We start from the raw sequence: 14,571 nt of genomic DNA, 5'->3' as shown, positions 1-14,571 counted from the left end.
TGCTACTGGAGATGCAATTTAAGAGTCTGATATTATTGTGCCATAATTGCTAGCTTTTGGATTGAAATCTAAAGGATATTAACATAGCTTTATACTATTTGTTGTAGATTTAATATGCATATGTCCAGCTTGGCCAGAACCCCAGTATTTGGAGTCTATAAATAAATGTTTTGCTACCCTTTTTTAATATTATGTCATACGGTTAACATGATTAAAAGTATGTATTTTTTAATCAGTATAATAATAAAGATTATTTTTTAAAATGTTGAAATGTAGAAAACAAGTATGTAGTAGTAGATACAGAATTCAGTTTCCTAGGAAACTCAGTTATCTATACTAAAAAATAAGTATCTTGCTCTTCTGTTTGCTTGAAGCTATACTTGAAAATATGACAGTTATTGCTAAAAATTCAGAACTGAATAGATGTGTGTGAAATCACAGCTCTATTAAATCTTAAATTATTTTGCTCTTTCTGGACTGCTTGACATAATTTACTGTAATGTTAGAAGTGATCAAATGGTTAAGAAATATTTTGCACCCTACTCCACGTTATTTGATTAGTTTGGCAGCCTTTGTTTTTATCTCACCAAATAAATAATAAGAAATGCATTTTTTTTTTCCCATTTCTTAGTATCTTTGAAACTCTGGAAGGATCATCATTTGCCTTCTAGGTCCAAAAGATCATCTAGCTCTGTTGACATCCAAGAGATCCATATTTACTTCTCTTTAGAAGATTGGCTGAAAAGATCTTTGTCATTTGGGGAAGAACAATCTGTCCTTCAGATAAACTGTTTCCATTACAGCTGCAGAACTAGGGGGAAAAAAGACTTCCGTCCATCTGAGATAATACACTTAATATGAATAGTAAGCTGGAATTTTTTGAAATCTGTCCAGATAGTCTGAATATGTAGAAGGCTGTAGAATTCATCTATTCTTCCTTCTCTCATTATTAATATTACCAAGCAATAATACTATACATCTGAAATATTCAAAGCACATACACGATATTAAAAAACTTTCCAACCATTATTTTTATATAATTTTTATTAAAAGTTTTAAGAGCAATAATAAGAACTAATAAAAACTAAATTAGAACAGAGAAAACAAAAAAGAGTAAAATAACAGAGAAAGCTAAAAGTGCAATAAGAAAAGAAAATTGAGAAAGAGGGAAAAAGAGAGAAATATAGAGAAAGATCTAAAGATATATATCTTCCGATATTCTTCACAGCAGGTATAAGTACAATTATATTTTCTCTCTCTAAAGTTACATCATGACTCTCTTATTTCTATAATCTGTCCTATCGAATCATCAAAACCATAAATCACAAGTTCATTTTTTCATTTTTATGCAAAAAGTCCATAAAGGGTTTCCAGTCACCAATAAATGTAGATATTGTCCTTTCTCTAATCAAAGAAGCCAGAATGCCTGCTTTGGTTCCCATCTGAAGGAAAATATTGATCTACCTTACAAACATTTCAACCATGCTATAAGGTAGATCAATATTTTCCTTCAAATGAGGACCAAAGTAGGCATTCTTCTCTAGGTTCAAAGCTTCCTGTTGAGTTTGGTGCCAAGATGTTTAAGCCATGAAGTTTCAGTTAACCACCTTTTTACATTTTTAAATACTACATACTTCATTCTATACACTTCTAATAGTCCAGATTAGCTTGGATTGACAAACTATTATTTTGTAAGTAAAGATAAGCAACCTATAGACCCAGGATCACATGTGGTTCCCCCAAACGCTTTTCCCCCCATACAGTCCCCTGTATCAACTAGGGCATTTACAAATACTAATTAAAAGCATGGGATAAAAATGTTCAAGAACATATGGCAGTGTTTCTCAACCTTGGCTACTTTAAGACGGGTGGACTTCATCTCTGAATTCTGGAAGTTAAAGTCCACCCATCTTAAAGTGGTCAAGGTTGAGAAACACGGTCATATTACATAAAGTATTACAGAAATCTAGAGCATCTTCATCTTCTCTGAACTCCTCCTCAAGGCAAGATCCTTGCATCTCTGGCAGGGATATGCAATGTTTTCAAGGCCAAAGGGCTGCACTCAACATGGAATGGCGTGCAGGCACCTTCCCCCATTTCCCAAGTGGGTGGGCCAGCCTAAAAATTAAATTTGTATTCTTGAATTTAAAATTATGTTTAATAAAAATAAATTCATTAAATCCATGCAACACAATTACTCCCCAGATATTTAATTATTTCCCTCTTCTGTCACATAAAAAATTACAATTGAACAACTTTTGGAGAAGCTCTGGAGGTATATCCAACACAGCTTTTACATTAGGAAGTTTCTTCTGTGTTTAATTGCAATTTGTTACTTTGCCATTTCCACTCTTTCATTTTATTCTGCGTCTCTGGAACGTTGAAGTATGCTGTTACTTTTTTTTTAGGTCTTCTACTATTCATCCAGGACTGAGTTAAATGTTGAAGTTTTTCTGAACTCCAACTCAGAGAGGTGATTCTTTGCATCATATATCTATGGGAACAAGCAGCTTGTCAGACAGCAGAAGTACGTGCATTAAAAAAACCAGTTTCCTTCCTTCTTTTATGGCCTTGGCTGATAGTTTAATCAAAGTGTGCTTCACAATGAGCATTTTCTTGTGACTTCACTTGAAACTGCCTTGATGGGTCATCTAATTGGTAGTCATGGATGTTGCACAGTCCCTTCAAACTAAGACAATTTCTCACTGCGCAATGTAGCCTATTGCACATTTACATCAACTAATCATCTCATGGAGATCTGAGGCACACATATTCAGAAGGAAACTGTTAGCTTTCTTCAGGAAAATAACAAGACGGCAGTGATAGGAAGAGGGGAAATACTCTTAGCAATTTGTCATCTTTGACCTCTTGTTCAGCAGACAGCAAACCGACACCACCACCAACTCAACAGTAGAAGAAAAACATGGGGAAAAAAGGCTGAGTGAAAAAGACAACCCTTGCTCTCTATCAACGGATGGTGTCACTGCAAAGCTAAAGAGCACTTGCCAATTAATTCCCAGCAGGCTCCCAATGATTGCTTTCAATGCAAGAATTAGAAGCAAAAGGGTAATTCAGAAATGGCAGAGGAGTGCAGCAAGAAAGCAAGAAGCGATTCTTGTTCTTCAACCCCAGAAGATCAACTCTGTAAGTATTCTGTGCCTCTTCCTTCCATACTGACAGCTCCCATCGTCCTCTTACGGTACTGAAGGTGTTCTGCATCTGTTCTTCTGAATGTGTCACTGAGTAACTCTAATGCCAGACCCCCAATTAGGCCTCCAAAATGTCTCTTTTCAAACACGTCCTGTCATTTCGGGTATACACGAATGTATCTGTCATCTCTAAATGACAGAAGCACCAACTGGAATAGCAAGAAAAGATTAAACAGTATGCTTTGGAAGGATTCCATTTGCAGAAATTTTATACACAGCATTGATTTTCTCTCTTTCTCACCTTAGAGCAAGTCTCTAAAACAGTATATTCATGTATTGCAATTGGAATGTGATTTGCAAATGTTGTGCCTACAAATCAATTAAGAGGGTCACTTTATGTCATTCCCCACTTCAGAAATTGGTAAGGAAGCCTTTATGGCAACATTTCTAACTGCAAATATTTGCTATTACCACTTTTGCAAATCCTTATTGCATTTTAGAAGTTTGTGCAATAGGAAACTTCAGATGCCCAACCTATGGTTTACCACTATGTGAAGGATCCTAAAAGGAGCCAGACTCATACACCTTCTTTTCCTTCACTGCAATTTCCTCCTGTCTTGATTGGCAAAAATCCAACAATATACAGTATATTTATTCTACAATCCAGTAGAGTAAGTCAGAAATCCTGGTTTACAAAGGAACAGTAAAGCGTACTTTGCCAGTCTGAACAAACAGCAAAATTGATTTGCAGCAAAAGAGGAAACAGCAATACGACCTCTCTCCATCTTACCTAGAACTGATGGAAATCTTCTCTCCCTCCAACAATTGCTACTGTTGAGGTAAAGTCCATGACTTACTGCATCTTCCAAGATTCAAGTAGTCAACATCTGTTTTCTTCCTCTTCCCTCCCAACCTTTTCCCATATTCCACTAGATCATCTAACAAACAGGAACTGTCTTATTTCTCAACTTTGTTGCTCTGGAAGCCCTTCCAGATGAAGAGCTGCATAAACATGCTTTGTAAGCAAGGAAGGCAGGCAAAAACTCGGCACTTAAGTAGAGGAGTGGGTAAGTCACCCTGAGCAACGTTTGAAGCTTATTCTCATACAACATCAAATCATCCCAGTAGGCTCACATTTCATGATCACTTAACTGAAAATTGTCTACTATGATGATGATGATGATGATGATGATGATGATGATAGCAACCTGAATCTGCTTCCTAGTTTCTCAATCAGCCCTCCACATGCCGAACTTTGATTGGCAGTTATTCTAAGAAAACAGCACATGCTGATACAGTAGATAAGATGCATCCTTAAAGATCATGAAGCTTGCCCTTCACTGTGTTATGTATCCCAAGAAGTATTATACTTTTATCACTATTTTGCAATAAGTCCCAGCTTTTCCAAATCCTGAGAAGCAGCAGGATGAATGGAAGAGCAGGCACGTACGTTGTGGTGCCACTTACCACATCCCCATGGGAATGACCTGATTCATTTGCCTTTGGAGCAGCCCTGTGTTGTCAATGTTTAGCAACCATGGTCTGTAGGTATGTCAAGGGCTACCAAAAAAGCTTTGGGGAACTCATTTGGCCTGGAGCTCATCCTTACGTTACATGAAGTCTTGCCATCTTCCTTCTGCTATAGAAGGTGGAAGAAGGGGCAGGAAAGGGCTCCCCAAATTATTGCACACTTAAGACAAGTTCATGTGAGGAACAGGCAGGGTGCAAGGAATGTTTGGCAGGGTGCCAAACATTGATAGAACCATGAGTGTTTTCCCTTCATTCTTGGGAAGGCCCAGAGTGCAACCTCATTGCTCTTTATGATGGGACCAGTCAGAGCAGGGTTTCTGAAGCTATGTAGGGAGGCTTAAATATTTTGTTCAGCTCCTGTTTTCAGAGAAGTATGAGAATGGGGATTAAATTATCCATCAGTTTTTATGCCAAATTTTATTACACAGTTCATGGATCAAAAACAACATTCCTCAAGGCAAAACTAATGTGCCTATTTTCTGGTGAGTATATATTTTAAGGTAAAATGTAACCAAAATTAGGTTTTTATTTAGTGAGGCTTTTGGTGTATGTGATTTAGCTGCTGAGTTGTGTTATCTTCTTTGTTAATGAGGATTTAATTATATTTAATTATACCTTTAACTAAGATTTCTAACTTCTTGTTATTTTACTTTTACTATTATTAGCTGCTTTGGGTTTCCTCAGTGGTGGAAAGATGAACAGCAAATTCAATAACAATTAAACAATGCAACTTTTTTTAATTCCTGAAATTGATGTAGAAGCACAGCTAGGAATGAACTCACATGAAATTGCTTATCCCTAGCTCTAACAGGATGCAATCAGATCCCATGAAAGAGTGGGAATGAATACACTTATTTTTCATGCTAAATATTTAGCAAACATCCTTTGCCTAACTTATAAAAGAACCTTTATCCTTACTTTACATGAAGTCTTGCCATCTTCCTTGTTCAAAGGAAGATTTCATAATGTTCCTGAAAATTGTTTCTGTTTGCTCTAACAGACAGAGTCTTCATTCAACAAACAGAAACAATGTCCTCTTGCCATGTCTCCTTTATACTATTACTACTACTACTACTATTAATTGGACTTCTTACCCACCATAATCTCAAGACTCTTGATGTTATATAATAGTGACATCATAACAAATAAAACATGGTAAAAATTAAACTTATCTAGTTGTAAGATCATAAAACCATAGTTGCACCCATGTACTACTATAGGCCCTCCAGGATGACTCCATTTTTTAGTAGTTTCTGGAATGCCAAAACTACAACTTCATATTAAAGGAAGTATCGGTTCTGCCACAGAAAAGCAGCACCTATGAGATTCTGTAAAATGTAACTTGCTGAATTGGGGACTACCAACAGTTTCTGGGACTCAATTGGGACAAATGAGTCAGGTGGCTCAATTCTATTTGGAGAAGGTAGTCCTGGAGATACTTCAGTTCCAAGCCATATAGGGCTTTTTAAGTACCTTAAATTGTACTCAAAAGCCATTGCAAGACTTGGAGTACAGACTTCACATAGATAGTAAAGAGCAGGGGAGAGAGAAGCAAACCATGCAGCACCTCACAGAAGAATGACTGGCTAATCTCTCTACTCCAGCAACAACCAATTGGAACTATCCACTAAGAAAAGAGCCTTCAAGTCCTATTCCTTGTGAATGGTCCAGAAGGGTACCCATGATTGATGGTACTGAAGGCTGCTGAAAGGTTTAAGAGGATCAGGAGGGATGCATTTTCTTAATCCAGACCCTGACAAGTTCATCAGTAAGAGTAACCAGCACCATCTGCATTCCATTACCTTCCCTAGAAAGGTTAGAGGCAGGATGACAGTCATCGAGGATAGCTGAGTCCAAGGAAAACTTCTTAAGGAGCAGGGAGAGCACATCATCTTCCAAGAAACTGTATATGAAGTGGCAAACTAAGTTTATAAGGTGAACTACATTAGCAACACCTCTCTTAACCCACAGCCAAGCAAGGCTGGAGGAGATAATTCTTTCTCCACTTAACTGATAGATCACCAAATATCTCCAGAAGGTTCATTAAATTTGTTGAAATTGGTATTAGATGTTTAATAGTCTAGCAATTGTGATAATTTATCTTTCTTCAAGCTGATTTGCATTTTATGTCTATTTTATTTATCACTTTCTGACTCTTTTTAATAGATATGCTTCTTTTGGGTTGATAAATAAATACTTATTAGTTATTATTGTAAACTAAATAAGTAGCAACAATAATAAAGTTCATTCTTTGCCCCAAGGCTGAATCCTCTCCAATTAAACCCCTTATATTCACCCAATTTCTCAGCAGATGCCTGGAGTAAGCGGAAGTTCATCATTAAATGCCACACAACAGTATGACTTGGCTATAGAGAAGGCTATCAAGAAAAGAGAGAAGAAAAAGGAAGGTTCTGGCCCTTCAGGTAGCTTATGGTACATACCAGAAGGTACATAAAATACTTTTAAGACCTTGATGTACTTTTGGCAAGATACAGATTGCTACAAGAAACTTGACTCTCATGAATCCTCAGCTCAGGACCAATTTCAATGTTTAAAATAAAGCTAATCATTATATGAATAGAAACTTTATTGATTTAGTTATCTGACCATACCAAAAGAATAAAACCTATACAAGTAAATACAAAGAAGGCAGTAGGATATATTCATAAGTCATCACCCCTACAATTAACCCCCATCTGATCTAGATAGTTTGTCCTCTTTGAAATGGCCTTTGATATACATACAGAGTGCAGCCTTAAAATCTTTATAATTGAGTGGTCCTTCCCACGCTTGTCAGTTCTGAAGGCTTTGCAGTCAAATATAGAGCCTTTGTAAAGAGATAATAATTGTTCAAGTACTTAATAACTCTCTCACACACACAAAATGCAACAAATAAATAACTCCTAGCTTCCTGAACACCGTGACAGCAACAGTTGAAATTATTTGGTTAAGCCTCTGCCTCAGTGATTAATAGATAATCTTAGTGGTGAATGATGACTTTAAAGCAATATCATTATGTAAATGTATTGTGAATGTACTTTAAGACACTACTTTATAGCCTGCTATTCTGTGAGCTATTGGCTGCCTGTTGACTCACACTAGTATAATCTTGCTCAACAGAGTACTCTCCAGGGATGTAGGACAACAGTATCCATAATTCCCAGCTATCATATAAATTATAGGATGAATTAGCCTAACACGTCTGGGAAGCACTGTGTTAGAGAAAGGAGCTTGTAGCAAGCAAAGGTAGAATGTACATCTGAAATAATTTGGCTTGCTATAATTCATATTTCATAGATTACAGGAACAATCTGAGGGACCGTCTCCTTCCAATTGTTTCTACCCATCCTACTCGATCTGGCAGGTTGGGCATGCTATGGGTCCCATCAGATAAGGAATGTCAGCTGGTGGGGACATGTCTTCTCTGCCCTAGTGCCTGCCCCCTGGAACATTCTCCCTCCAGATTAGGATGTCCCTAACCTTGTTGGGCTTTCATAAGGCCTTGAAGACCCGATTATGTGCCTGGGCCTGGAGCCCCAAGTGTGTTAAGGGCCCTGTTTCCTAGCTATATTGATACCTAAGATTATAATTACCTTGGCTGATAGATAGATAGATAGATAGATAGATAGATAGATAGATAGATAGATAGATAGATAGATGGATGGATGGATGGATGGATGGATGGATGGATGGATGGATGGATGGATGGATAGAATGTCTGTATTAGTTTTAATTGTTTTTATGATTGTTCACCACCCAGAGTCACTTGTCTGAGATGGGTGGTTATAGAAATTGAATAAAACAAATAAATAAATCTTTAATCCATTTCATAAAAAAATAAAACAATGTCTCTCTTAATAAGGAATAAGCATCAAAATATAAAAAAGCCCTAAGATAGCAATCTCCTAAATATTTATGACAAATGTGGGCAGTGAGTAAATCAAGTTTCTCTGTAAAGCTGCCTGACAATCTATCATAGAAAATGTTTTGATATGAAAGAAGCCATATTATCACCAAAAGCACATATTTATGCAGTACATGGTTAATATTATTTATCCCATTCATTTGAGTGCTCTATCTTAACTTCTAAAACAAATTACACTCAAATACAGCTTTCAGACTAGATAAAATACTTTCAGTAATATATATATATGAATTGATACTGAAGGAATAAATTTTACTATTTTAACTATAAGTACATGAAAGTTATATAAATACACATTTATGAAATCCATATGTTTTTCTTGACATCTGTATAGGAAGCTCTTTAAAGTTTATAGTTGATATATTTTTTCTCCTTAACTGAAAACCCACAATTTTGAGGATACTTCTAATCTTGAATAATATGGTTCTACAGTTCTTCACCTCCCACGTAATCTCTTTTAATCTTGAGTGATCAGTATTGACTCAAAATTCTCTACATAGTATTCAAGTCACCTTGCTAATTCAATGTTTTGTAATTTATTATGAATTTCCTCCATTTCCCAATTAATTGCAGTGTTTGTATTTGTTTAATCATAAGATTCCGAGTGATATCCTTTGCAAAATATTTAACTGCCTCAAGATTGCTGCTTTAAGACAAAATATCTCCTGTTTCTTTGGAAGGAGAGAATAACCTTGCTCAGTAATTTTTCTGAGCACACTGAAGAAAATTATATGAACTTTGGACAGATCCATGATTAATGCCAAAAATTGAAAAATTTAAAATAGCAGTTGTCTCCCAGGTCATGATGACCTTAAACAAGATACCAATTTGAAGGCATAACACCTGAACTGGAAACTATCCAATTATTAAATATTTAGTAATAAGATCTGGATACATTTTGAACAAATTATTAATTAAATAAGGACAGGAAGGCCTGGCGCAATATGGTTCATGGGGTCATGAAGAGTCGGACACGACTTAACGACTGAACAACAATTAATTAAATACTACAGGCGGACTATGAATGGTCCAGAATGGCCAGGATATTCACCTGGGAGGTTATTTTTGCTTGTATTTAATGACATTCAGTTAATCCAAAGTTTATATCCCCTGTATGGGCACTAAAAAACGGAAAAAGGACAAAAATGTAAAAACATTCAATGGCTGAATTTCTTACTCGGAATTCTCTTAGATCCTGCTCAGTCCTTGGAATGATACAAATGTCATCCATCAAACTTTAGAGCCAGATCAACTTCTTGGCATCCTAATAAGCTAAAGACCATAATAACATCTAGACTGATGATTTGCACCAAGGGCAAAAATGCCCAAGAAATATGATCAAATGTCAGTGAAAGTCCACGGTCAGGACTATTCTGAGGCAATAGTAGCAGTGAAGGAATACTTCTCTGCTTCCATTGCATCTCCTCAATGCTAGTCCTCTGAAATTAATGCTTAAGACCTGGATTGGAGCTCTCAAAGGTTTCCAAAAGATTTTTGCCATCTTTGTAGACAAGATCCCATTCAGGCTAAGAGCACCTGAATCGATATCACTTAAGAAGTCCTGGAGAACCTACAAACTCATACCTGCCCTCTACTTTCCAAGGTATAATCCATCCTCCAGGGAAAGCACACTAGCTCACCCATAGGGAAAGGAGAAGTAAAATGTGATCCTAGACATTTTAATTGTTTTTCAATATCATTCTATAACTGGAATTGCATTTAGGGCACAAGGTTATGAATGTTCCTGCCTGGAAAACAGGCCTCAGTAGATGGTACTAGGGAATTTTTAATGTGTTCCTTTTGCCTCTAAAATTCCAGCTTGTCTCTCATGGTATTTAACTGTGAAAGAATGTAGAACTGGCCTTAGGACAGAAGAAGGAATGACTGAACCATTAAAAAAGAGTTTTAGAAAAGATTACTTAGTAATCTTTAGAAAGAAGAGTTTTTTTAGAAAAGAATAACTGGATTACTGAATTACTCTTGAGAAAGAAACTCAAAAATAATCCCACATTGACTTTTGAGTGGGAGAGGATATAAAATGGAATAGGAACTCTGGCAGAGTTTCCAGATTAAGTTAATCTACAACAATGAAGAGCAATCCTGGAATTTCTGTTGCATCTGTTTCCTGGTCTTGCATATCTCAAAGGGCTGTCATTAATGTATTAATGAAACTACAATGGGATTTTATTCAGAGGTTTGGCTACAATATATTAGTAACATGTAGATGCCACATCATACAACCTAGGTTTTTCATCATGGAAAAAGGGAAGCTGGGAAACTTCTCAAAAGGTGTTTGAAGAAATATTTGGGATACATGAAGGACAATAATCTAAAACGTAATTTAAATCCGACGGAAGTACTTTAATGTGAAAATCTGCTGTCTCAAATGAGACTCCATTGGTTTTAGATACAACTGCATTTCCTCCAAAGATCCAAGTTCACAGCTTCAGGTTTTTGCGTTCATTGCTAGATACAGAAAAACTGTAATGATGGTAGTAGTATCAAGTTTAGTTTGCTACATCAATTGTGACTATTACAATACCCTTAGGTGGATTGCTTTTTTAACAGATTTTGAAACAGCATGTGCTTGCTTGAGTCCTTTTTGTGCTAGATGTCAGACTGCATAATATCTTCTGGAAGCGTACTCAGAAACTAATGCCCACAGCCACAATCTATCAGAAAGGTTCAGAACCAGAAGATAACTTCATTGCTAGTTTTAGAAGACAATACTGAGTGGTATTAACTAGCAATCCTATTCAGTTCTGGTTCTAGCTTAGGAAGCAAAATGATTGCTTATAACATTATTAAAAACAAATGTTATATTTTTAATAGTTAATACAAAAGCCAGAATTTATAAATACAGGATTTATGAAAAGCAAGTCTAAGGCACATAATGAAATCAAGTTAGAGCAAGGACTGCAAGCGAGGAACACTGAGTTATTGTTGTAGCCACCAGCATGTTGTGCCCTACTGTATAGTGAATTTCCTCATCAGCAGTCCCTCTATTTGTGGCATGACTTTCTTTCCTCTCCAGTGTAACACTTCACTGGATAGCATGTCACAAGAATTTAAAACTACACTGATAATTTTGACAATCAGCCAAACAGAAGCATGGAGGAAAATGATGCTTTGGAGGTAAAAATGGTCAGCAATGCAATCACTGAAGCCAAAATATGTCTTGATAAGCCATAAAAGCGCAATGTTGCTTCTCCCACAGGAGCTGCTGGACAGAGTGGTTGGGTATATTCCTTCAGCAGCTCTCCATTTAGCTTTTAGGAATGGAATGGAATGGAATGGAATGGAATGGAATGGAATGGAATGGAAGTGGGGGCCAGGTTTTCCTCCAGAAGGACTAGTGGAGACCATTTCCCCTCCAGAACATGTTACAAAACCTTAGACTTGGAATCAGTCAATTTCTCATCAACACTTCTTGAAAAATGATCTTCATTGGATTTTCACTGTAATACTGGTAAGGAATCAGATGATCAAAGTAGAGAAAAATTGAGGCTAAAGGCCTGAAGTTTTAAAAATTCAGATTACAACTCTGAATCTCATAGTGGCTTCCTCCATTGACTGTGAGATAATAAAAATTCAAGTTGCACAAAAAGGACTTATTGCTGCATTACAATCTCACTTTTTTTTTTTGGAAAGTCAATGGCAGAAACATGGGGTGGCCTGGGGAGAACAAAAATGCTAGGAAGAGGATTGTATTTGCTGTATGCACAGAATGCTATTTCTACTTCCCTCCCTCCCTCCCAAGATGTGGGTAGCGACCACCACCGCTTCTTCTGCTTTTGTCAGAAACTGATCAAAACTGAAGTGTTTCCCAAGTTCAAAAATGTTAAGGGCAAATTCTTTATCATAGAAAAAAAATGTGCAAGTTGAAGACTTCTGTCCAAAAGAAAAACAATTTTTTTTAGAAAGTTAGAACTTGGGATCAAGCACTTCTTTTGATGAACAACGAAAATGGGGCCATTTGTTTTAAGTTCTTGACCTGGAACTAGCTCAGAATAACAACATTGACCAAACAATCTTACCTTTGTTTTCCAACTTGAGTTCTTCCGCTAGTAAGCTGTCCTGCCTATTGCCAAGTACAAATGCCAGAAAGGAGAGGATCAGGGCATCCAAGATTCCAATAATGGCCAAGATATAAGCCCAGCGGATTGAACAAGCCCCCAGCGTGTACTTGTCTGTTTTCTCACCGCACATCCGTTTCACTTCTTTTGCATCCCAGCCATCAGGATAAATCATGCAACCAAGGATAAGGCAGGCAGCTGGGAAGATAAAAGTGTGTGGGGAGGGGAGAGGGAGGGGAAGAACAGAGAATGAGAAAAAGAGAGAGAGAGCTGATAAAAACTTCAACCATGCAACAGTTGTATTTCATAACTATATCCATACTTAGCTAATAGTTATTACAGTAGCTCCAGGACTGTCTCTTTCATAAACAGGTTATTTAAAGATAAAACATATACAACATGCAAGAAGTTAAGACATGTCCTTTCCATTTCCAGTCCTGTCAATTAAAAGAAGTTGTTACCCCAGTAAGCCTTTTCACTCACCCTGTGCTTGTGTAAAAGGCCACTTTAAATCTAAGTGCCTCATACATTGAGGGCAGAGGACAAACAGGGTATCACATAAATTAAAAGTCTGTGAAGCTCCACATGTAAACCCACAGACAGAGAGATACCCAACTGTATTAGCCATGGTTAACATCAAAAAATCAACTGCTGAACTAGGATGAAAAGCGAGGGTAAGAGTTGGGGGATATGTATTTAAGGAACATACAAGCCCACAGCCTGTACTTTATCCTTCAATAGCTCATTCCTCATTTGTTAAATATGTTCCAAGTGGCCAGTGAACATCTATCAAGAAGTGAGCTTGATGTGTACCAACTTCACAGCAGACCATAATCCCCATCCTGCTTCCTACTTTGCTCCCTTAATTCTTCATTGCTTTCTGTGCCTTTTGTTACACAGAACTAACCAAATCAACTAAGAGCCAAATATATTGGCAGAAGTGAAAACTAGAGTTTTCACCTACCACAACCCTATTCTGCACTTAATCCACATTTTTTACATTTTACGCATCCTTTGCATGGCTGGGGAAGACCTATCCGGTAGTTCCCTTCAGGATCTTTCTATATTTGTTCATCTTGTTCAGTAAACCATTTTGGAATTTTGTTTGAAAATGTTTTTCAGCCAGCTGTTTATCTCAGTAGCTTTCTCAAACTACCTTTGAGAACATTTGGCAAAATGTGTTGTCCCCTCGCACATTTTGCAGGGAAAATATGTTGGCTTTTAAAGTTTTTTAACCTGTGGACCACCGTCTTCTGTTCTGCACTGTTTACATCAGACCTGCTTGGAATAATCAGCTGATTATTCCAAGCAGCTTCATTCAATTCTATGTATGTAAAATACTTATTGGAACAATATTGGAATTATGCCTGTTGGAACAAATAAGTATGGGCCTCTCCATATCCTGGCTAAAACATCTTACTAAAGTTATCTCACAATATAGGCTTTCTACTCAACAGGTACTCATAAATACCTCGCAGGCAAAGGATATTTTTAAACGGCGAGCCCTGGATATCAGTGCCCAAACGGACATGGAGGAACTGGCTAAAAATGGGTCATTAAACTGGTTAGCTAAGAATAAAATTACCTTTAATTCTGAAAAATATCTGTCGATGAGTCTAACTCAAAACCTAAGAAGGACCTACACTAGAGCTAGGTTTGAATTACTGGACTCCATGGTCAAATATGGTCGTTTCCATCACGTGCCTTATGATGAGAGGCTATGTGTATGTGGGGACCCAGCCGTAGAAGATATTGCTCATGTTTTGTTCGACTGTAAACTTTATGACTCACTCAGGCTTAATTATTTGTCCTCTCTGTTGGAAAGAACAGTCCATTGGGACTCCAAACAGAGATTATCCTATCTTCTTTCGGGCACAAATATCTTTATTGT

The 14,571-nt window shown here is 37.0% G+C and overlaps 1 protein-coding gene across 1 annotated transcript in view; it reads right to left on the bottom strand.

Moving 5' to 3' along the window:
• Nucleotides 1-1,151: 1,151 nt before the first annotated feature.
• Nucleotides 1,152-14,571, bottom strand: part of LHFPL3 (LHFPL tetraspan subfamily member 3) — a 155,209-nt gene continuing 141,789 nt past the window's right edge. Inside the window, exons 2-3 of the mRNA XM_088134966.1 lie at nucleotides 12,642-12,878; nucleotides 1,152-3,358 (exon numbers count right to left, since the gene is read on the bottom strand). Coding sequence (XP_087991092.1) covers nucleotides 3,339-3,358; nucleotides 12,642-12,878 — 257 coding nt within the window. The 3' untranslated portion in view covers nucleotides 1,152-3,338. The remainder of the gene's footprint in view (nucleotides 3,359-12,641; nucleotides 12,879-14,571) is intronic.

Source organism: Python bivittatus, unplaced genomic scaffold, assembly GCF_059951505.1.
Source record: "Python bivittatus isolate LINGU-HERP-01145 unplaced genomic scaffold, Pbiv_v1 ctg000120_np1212, whole genome shotgun sequence".
In the NCBI taxonomy this organism is placed as follows: Eukaryota; Metazoa; Chordata; class Lepidosauria; order Squamata; family Pythonidae; genus Python; species Python bivittatus.
This window is presented reverse-complemented; position numbering and strand designations above follow the sequence as displayed.